General features: G+C 30.0%; 1 protein-coding gene across 2 annotated transcripts in view; it reads right to left on the minus strand.

The window, feature by feature from the left end:
• Positions 1 to 2,721: 2,721 nt before the first annotated feature.
• Positions 2,722 to 8,714, minus strand: part of LOC119683433 (probable peroxisomal acyl-coenzyme A oxidase 1) — a 19,634-nt gene continuing 13,641 nt past the window's right edge. The window contains exons 1-6 of one of the 2 annotated variants that reach the window (XM_038097101.1): positions 5,053 to 5,353; positions 4,586 to 4,991; positions 4,017 to 4,520; positions 3,838 to 3,943; positions 3,317 to 3,472; positions 2,722 to 3,139 (exon numbers count right to left, since the gene is read on the minus strand). In XM_038097101.1, the coding sequence (XP_037953029.1) occupies positions 2,879 to 3,139; positions 3,317 to 3,472; positions 3,838 to 3,943; positions 4,017 to 4,520; positions 4,586 to 4,991; positions 5,053 to 5,338 (1,719 nt within the window). In that variant the 5' untranslated portion in view covers positions 5,339 to 5,353 and the 3' untranslated portion in view covers positions 2,722 to 2,878. Of the gene's footprint in view, positions 3,140 to 3,316; positions 3,473 to 3,837; positions 3,944 to 4,016; positions 4,521 to 4,585; positions 4,992 to 5,052; positions 5,354 to 7,949; positions 7,957 to 8,714 lie in introns of those variants that run through there. The other variant, XM_038097102.1, reaches the window with a different exon arrangement.

Raw genomic sequence — 8,714 nt, forward strand, 5'->3', positions numbered from 1 at the left:
GAAATGGAAATAAAAACAAAATACAAAATTTCTTATAAGGGCGGGTTTTCGTATTTAACAAAATAAATACAAAATACAATAAAACTACTATAATATTTAATTAAATATACAAAATAAAAACCAAAAAAAAAAAACTTCAGAATGCAGAAAATTATAATAAAATATATAGATGAAATACTTATGTGTAAACAATTAATAAATATTAAAAATCAGTAATAAGTAAAAATTCAGACTTACGAAATATAATATTATATACTATTATATTATAATGTCTATATAAATGTATGTATGGAAAAGCACCTATTTTTTCTTTTTCTTTTGTATTGTTTAGTATTTTTTTTTTTAATTCCAAATATTAAAAATATAATATCTGATAAAGAATCAATTAAATAAAATTAACAAATGCTCGATTATTAAAAAATATAAAAATGAATATAAATTTAAATTATGTCATATGTAAGCATAATTATTGTAATAACTAGTGTAATTCGTGAAGAAAATGAAATATTTAATTAACAATTGGTAATATTTCAAGTTTACTAATTTAGCAATACTTAACATTTCTAATTTTTTAATGTATTTAAAATCGAAATCAAAACGAAATTAGTTTAAGTTACGCATTTGTTTATTTAAGACTAAATTTATAATGAATGCATGAAAAAGTGTTTCCAGTACCAAACGTGTAGAGCTCTATAATTGTGTCATTTTATTTGTATTTATTGTAATTATAATGAAAATATTTAATTGTTAATTCAGTAAACAGCACAAAAGCGCATACAATACATACATCAATACTTTTGCAACTATTTAGCTAATCTGTGCATTTTAGAATTATTAATTTAATTTACTACCTAACAGAGCTTCTTTTGGTTTACTAGAAAATAGTTTAATTTACTTTTATTTTCAAATAATAAATTTAAATTAAGCTTGTCTTTTTCTATATACAAAAACACTACAAAACTTTGCAATAATTTGTTAATTTTTTTTTTGTATAAATGAAAAATATTATTTAAAAATATTGTTTAAATTTACATATTTTTATATGTAACAACTGTTTAGATATAATATATTTTTTTTATATATTAATTTTTATTTTCTGTGTAGTGCTTTTTTATCAATTGTTTTCCATATTTTCCCATTATGAATTAAATAAAAAATTAGTAATAAAGTAACAAATATAAATAGTTTTATTATATTTTCATTATTAAAAACAAAAATACGTACAGGCTTATAAAAATTACCATAGAGGATTTTAAGTATAAATAACTTTTAACTGTCAAAATGGCATGATTTAATATTTATATGAATGGATGCGACAGATTATTATTAGTGAATGTGGATTAGAGTGTAATTTGAAGAACGAGATTATATATTCTTCCCGTTCTTGTTCAAAATTTTTATCGATTTAGTAATGTCAAAGGATAATTGAACTTATTCTGATTACATAGAAACCTTAACCTTTTTGTATATGTAAAGGAAAAGCAAAGATGTCAGTTTGAGCCAAAACACTGTAAACAAAACTTTTAAATTTAGTAAAGCATGAGGGATACACCGATAAATAATTTCTCTTTTCATATCACACAGATTGACACCCATATAGTGTCACGGTGAATAAAGCTGTCTCTCTACAATGCATATATCGATATAATATATTCGTCGACTTCTACCATAACATAGATAACAACATTGGCATCAATTAACCATAAGGTCTCTTCTTATTACATTTCGACACAGTACCTATTCCAAAAGCACATTTATACCATCACAAGTATAAAATCAATATTTAAACTCTTCATATTTCGAACTAAGAAACTTCAGTGAGCGATAATTTTACTTTTCACCTAGATGACTGTATTTCTACAAAACAGTCTCTCTCTGAATAAGCTTTTATTGTCCTTAATGAAATATGATGAACTCCGAATATCACTCTGCGCATAGCAACAACATTTTTCAACACTTTTTTTATATGGTAGGAAAAGTGGCTGAAGATGGCTTAACCTTAACCACATTTTGAAAAGGTTTAAAGAAGACATCTTTAAAAAATTATTGGTTATAGGTCCAACGCAGGCCCAACTAACTAGCGATTGGCATCCAAAATAGTTTAATAGAAACCACTTGTAGCGGCACCATGATTCTTGTTAGAAAATGATACATATATATTGGATGTTGCAATGTTAAAACGATTGTACATCATTTTCTAATGATTTTTATTAAATGTTTAATCATTTTAAACCATGAAGATATTCTTATGTTATCTGTTACTACAAAAATAATCTGACACCTAGTTTTCTTCACATTTAAATTCCTACAGCAACATTTCATGATTATTTCTTTCATCTTCCACATATTCCTTGCGAACTATTAATAAATTCAGGATATCGTTCCATAATTAAAAAAATTGAAGATGTGAGTTTTCAACATTTATTTTAAAGGGAATGCTGTGTAAAGCCGATAGGTGACGCTGGCGTGACAATCATAGATAATAATACTGTGAATTACTTTTTATCAAATGAATCCATCGTAAATTCCAAGTGATTTAAACAAATAAAAATCGACTGATATTATTCTTGATGAAAGCGATCACAAAATCATTTCAAAAAGAAAAGGGAAGAATTGACTGATGCAAGTTCCTGATGCACTTTGTCGAATATATTCTTTTCACCCAAATTTTCATGGAAATTGCAAAGAGAGAATAACGAGTTTACAAAAACGCACAAAATCTTTTGTTTTAGATGAGTTCAAATTAAGACTAAAAACACTTTAACTACAACATCTTATATTATAAATATAACCACATCCTAATATTTATTTCTATACCATATAACATAATAGTTTATCACCCTATTAAATTTATATAAAATTTCATTTAAATTTATTATCACAATTTTCCTTGCATAAATGGCTTAAGATGCGTATGGAATGACTTGGGCACAGGCTGCGAGTTCAATGAACTTTGTTTTGCTCCCGCGTAGATGCGTTCATATACATTTCCATCATAAGCACCCAGTGTCGACTGAAGTACCGAGTCATGAAAATCAAAACCATCACATATTGCCACAGCGTCCATTCGTAAACGTTTTAGAACTTCTTCCAAACGATTCTGTAAGTCCGTTACATCGGCATCTGTTAGGTTAATGAACTATAAAAATGTTAAAATTGATATATAGAATGATAAAATTGGAAGAATATCGAATATGTGAGTGTTTGAATATATAATATGTAAAGTTGAATATATATATATATAAGTTACTTAAAAATATTACTGTTATCTAATGGAGATAAAGAAAGAGAAAGAGTGATACATGGAAATACTTACTAGCAATATAAAATTCATGTATCGAAGGATTGTCTTCAACAAAAATAATTCCAAAAGATTATGAAGTACAGCTCTTAATTCATTTGATTGTTTTGCCAAGGCATCACCAGTTACTTCAGTGAAGAAGTTACTCGCTACGAAAACACAGGCGTGAAGCTATCCATTGAAAGGAAAAATTCAATAAATATAATTTTAATATATTAAGTAGTTGTATTAATCAAAAATATGAAATATGGTTCCAAGTGTAGATTTAAAAAAATAAAATAATTATTATAAAAGAACTTTATTCATTTATAAATTAACATAACTAGTGTAGAAGTTTTTAACATATCCGAAGAAAACAAGACCTCTCTAGTTATCAAACTCAAATATAAGTATTTCTTGGTATACATAAAAGCAAAACCATTATATTAATTATTAATATCACAATATTTATATTCATGTCATCAATAGATGGTGTTATCAACTATTACGTAGTCTCGTAATTGGATTAAAAGTAATATTTACATTTATATACCTACCTCCGCTACTTGTATCAATTCAATGCCTGTATTATTTAATGCAATTGGTTGACTTTGCCCCATTTTAAGACGTCTCATATAATGCGAAAATGTTATTTCAGTTTTTCTTTAAAGAATTTTATCACAGTATATTAATACTTCGTTATTCAAAATATAGTTTTTCTCACTTAGTTACTCACTTAGTGGTGACAAATTGTAGTGCTTTGATCATACAATCCCACGAACCATTCCAATTAAAGGTTTTCGAATTTTTCCAATCGTTTAAGTATGACATTGTTGGCATCAATTGTTTCTCAGCTAAGACATCTGCCCATTTCTTCATCAGAATTTTTCCCACTTGCAAGTATAAAACAGTATTTTCTCCTTCATAAGTGCAAGTAACCGATATTTTGGCATATATATTTCCAAAATTAGACGAAGTAAGATAACCATGTCCTCCACAGGCAAGCCGTAAACGCTCGATACCAGCTGTGGCATCATATGATGATGAAGCTTTCAATGTGCAAGCCAATGCATGCAATTCCTCCAGACGAGAAAAATCATTTTTCTTAATGGCAACACTGGTATCTTGAAAATATTGATTTAGTTTTGATCCCGATAAATTGTAAGCAATAGCAATTGCTATTTCCGGAAACAATTTATGTTGCTGAGTAACATGGTCTAAAATTTGTGGTTCAGGTTCACTATATTTCAAATATTATCAGTTAATTTGACAATAATGGTTTCAGTAGAAAGTATTCAAACTTACTCAGGATTTATTGGACTTTGACGTCTAACGGCTGAGTAACGAGTTGCTATAGTTGCAGCGAGTGCTAAATGATAGCTGGTATTTAATACAATCACGCAGCGTACATATACCATTGGCAAATAAGCTAATTGACTTTTAGGACTTTGTATAAATGTTCCATCAGATAATACTTTCGAATTTCGCATCAACATATTTGTGCGCGGAATACGAACATTTTTAAGACCCAAAAATCCGTTGTTAACTCCATTGAAACCAATTTTCTTACCAATATCACCAATATCAATACCTGGTAAAGGCATATGAGTCTTTTCATCGCGTACTTGCAATAAAAACATTTGTATGCCTTTAGATTCATTATTAATATAAAGCTGAGCAACAACTATACAATAATTGACGGACTGACCCACTAGAAAACATTTTGAGTATATACAGTAAAAATTAAGAACTTTAAACTATCAGTTACTTACAACCCCCTGGCCACCATTTATATGAAGACAAAGTTGGAGTGTTTAAAATGAATTCATCTGTTTTTCGATTATAATCGGCTCTAGTTTCTAGTCCTTTTAAATTGGTACCATGTCCCAATTCAGTTTGGGCATATGTACCAATAATCTCAAAGTTATCTGCACGCTTACCAAACTTCTGATACAATTCATCAGTACCGTGAGACTTAAGAGCAGGTGTAAACATTACAATATGCACTGTGAATGTATTGCCGAGCGGCATAAGAGATTCGGACAGCGGTCCTAACATTAAAGCCCTATAAATATTTTAATACAGACATAATCGTAAAGTGACAATTTTTTAAATCTTACGGATAAATTTCATTGCCATCAGGATTCAATTTGTTCTGCAATTTTTTCAGTTTTTCTGCTGCTTTAATACAATCATTTAATGCTTTAGTGTATAAGTCCTCGTAAGGTAAATATTCATAAATATGAAGATCGTCAGCATCTGATAGCAATTCCTTTTCTTAAATATTCACAAAATTATATATACATAAAAGACAGTTTTTGTTAAAATAGTTATATGGTAACATGCTTATTGCCCTATATTTTTTACTACATAATTTTATACATGTATTCTCTACTCTCTCTTATTTAGAAATTTTTTAAAAAACATTTCTAATTTAAAATTTATTTAATGTTTTTGCGTTATCAATTAAATAAAATTTTATTAACAGTCATTAATTTTATGTGTTATAAAAAATTAGTATAATCTGTTGAAAAAATTCCTAACAATTCATTATGAGCCATTTATAACGTTCATATACGTAGAGTTATTAATAAGTAACCTACATGCAATTTGAAGTAGTCACTGTTATTTTGTAATTGCAATAAATTCATGCTTTTTTTATGAACCTTAATTATTTTAATTATAATTTACATTTTACATTATCAGACTCAATCTTGAGTTACATTGAAACTTCGGTAGAACGAGATGACAGATCATTTGAGGTCAGATTTGCATTGCAGGAATGATCATTAATAGCATAGTTGAATCAATTTTATAGAACCAATGCTAACATATAGTAGAATATATTTTCTTACGTGTATTCTATTAAATTTTAAACATAAATTTCACTTCACTAATTTATTTGCTTTTTATCAGAGAAAGTTTAATAAATTGTACGAAACTTGTTCATACTATGGACTTTAAGTGCCCATAACTTAAATGCCACACTTAAATTAGTGTTAATTAGTTAAATTTTTGCATGTCCTTTGAACTTTCTGTGCCAACCTCTGATCTCTGTACTTGTATACACTCTTGATATAATTTTGGAAACACGTATTTTCCAATTAAGTATCAATAAAATGATAACATAAGTCTTAAAATTATATATATAATTTTCGTTCCTTCCCTTTTAATGTAGGGGAAGATTAAAGATATATATATATATACATTATATTGTCTATATATATTATTTAAAACATATAACAAGTTTTCACAACAAAAATCTAAATGTTACAAAGGATCCATAAGGCAGTTACGCAAATTCAGACGCCTTACCAAAGAAACGTTTTATTTGCAATTGATTTTCACCCTGCCAAATCACGGCGGCGAGTTCTTCACTGTCGAAACTAGCATTTTGACGTTCTTTTAACAAATCGACATTAATCGATTTTCCAATCGACATTTTCACCTATTTTAACTTCAATAAATAAAGAAAAGAAAATTACAATGCGATCAAACAACCGTCACGAATCCACACAACTTGCAGACATAACCAACAGACCTGCTCGGAATTCAATTTATATAGGTATTTATAATTTATACACAAAAAAATATTACGAGCTTATAAATCACGAACACATAACAAATTGCTTATTTAGTCTACATGTTTAAAAAACTGGATATTATGGATAAATAATTAGAAATGCAGTTTAACAAATTACTAAATTGAAAAAAACAAGGGGAGTGATTAAAACACGTAATGTAAATATGTAAATATTATCATATTATAATAGTATAATAATTTTATATTAATATAAAATATACTCATATTATTATTATTATTGATATAGTAGAGAGTACTATATTCCACGACTCAGATGATTTATCATGCTAACCTGAGTTGTGTCAGCTTCGTTCTCATCCTTAGAGTCGGACATACCAACAAACTTCGATTTTGTATTACTTTGAGCTTGTGGCTATAGGTTTCTACTTCTAGTTGCCATCTGGCATGGGAGCACCGGGATGACACTTCCAGAGCATGTTAATAGCTCCAGACTAAGTACGTGGCTGCTATCATTCCGTTAAAACCCTGGAAGACCTCAAGTACGTTCTATATTCATCACTATTAAGTTGGTAGTCTAAGTTCAGTTGAGGTTTGATAATAGCTTATGCCAACTCTCGCATGACCTCACTGTATTTGCACAGTTAACCATGGATCTTTGAACATTAACTTGAACAATACAAAAAAGAAAACCCAACCTCAAAAAATATGAACCCCTCAGGGGTGCATTTAAATCTGGTTACGCAAACGCTTAGCAGTAATAATCGGATAAACTTGTGTGCCTCTGGCTTGAAAAAAGTCTAATTTCATACCGAGCGGATACCAATAGGATCGTGCCTTTGCTGCGCACCCTGACAATCGTGCCATATGGTAAAGCTACCTGTTGATCTTACATGCTAATACCCTGGTTAATGCACACAAGCTCAACTCTTGCGGCGAAAGACATGGTTGCATTTAAGTGGACCACAGAGAACATCAACAGCAACGGGCAACAAAGCAGGCCGTACAAACTGTACCCCCGCATCTATCAAGCATCCCATGCTGGGAACTTTTAGACCCTGTACCTCCAAACTTAAATCTTGGATAACATTTTCCTTGCCAACTGGAAAGTGGTGGAACGGACTCTACTTAAGATCTAGATGGCCCCAGAATATATAGGCTGGCCAAGGCTCACTCTGCTCCTGACATTCATCTCTCAGATATTGACGTCTTGCAATGGCCTGACAAGATCATTCCGTCAGATTTTTAGATCAACCTGGTCCTTAATGAACAAAAAACGTATCAATCAGCTGCTTCGACTAAGGCATAAGCTGCTCAGCATTACGGTACCTGTACTGACGCGTTGCTACGTACTAGAAAGACATGCTATTAGACTCTACGCTACAATGACAATTGTCGTGATTGTGACTCTGCGGGTTAAGAGAAAACTGCAATTCATGTTTTAGCGCCCATCATTGACTAAGAGAAGACAACACGAGTTACGTATAAACAGCGCTTATCCGTGGTATCACAAGGTGCCTTTATTTCACCTCAAGAAGGCTTCCGGCGGCAGCCATTATCCGCCACCTAATCTAACGTAGTTGCGTGAACCGATTTTTTAACTTGTAATGAACTTTTGACGGTTTTGTAGTAATTTCTGTCCCGATAAATCAGCATACGTATCAGAATATGTTCAGATGTCTCACATCCATTTCACAAAACTGGTAAGTACTTGTCACTGAAACGCCAATTTTGTTGATATAGTATCTCAATCTGCAGTGCCCTGTCAGAAATCCAGTGAAAATTTTGATATCTTCTCCCTACTGTGAAAAATCTAAGATAATAGTGTAAGAGTATTATGTCAGATGACTTTGACTATCTCAGCTAGTTTGATGAATATTTTAGCATATCCTT

The sequence above is a fragment of the Teleopsis dalmanni genome, chromosome 2 (genome assembly GCF_002237135.1).
Source record: "Teleopsis dalmanni isolate 2A chromosome 2, ASM223713v2, whole genome shotgun sequence".
In the NCBI taxonomy this organism is placed as follows: Eukaryota; Metazoa; Arthropoda; class Insecta; order Diptera; family Diopsidae; genus Teleopsis; species Teleopsis dalmanni.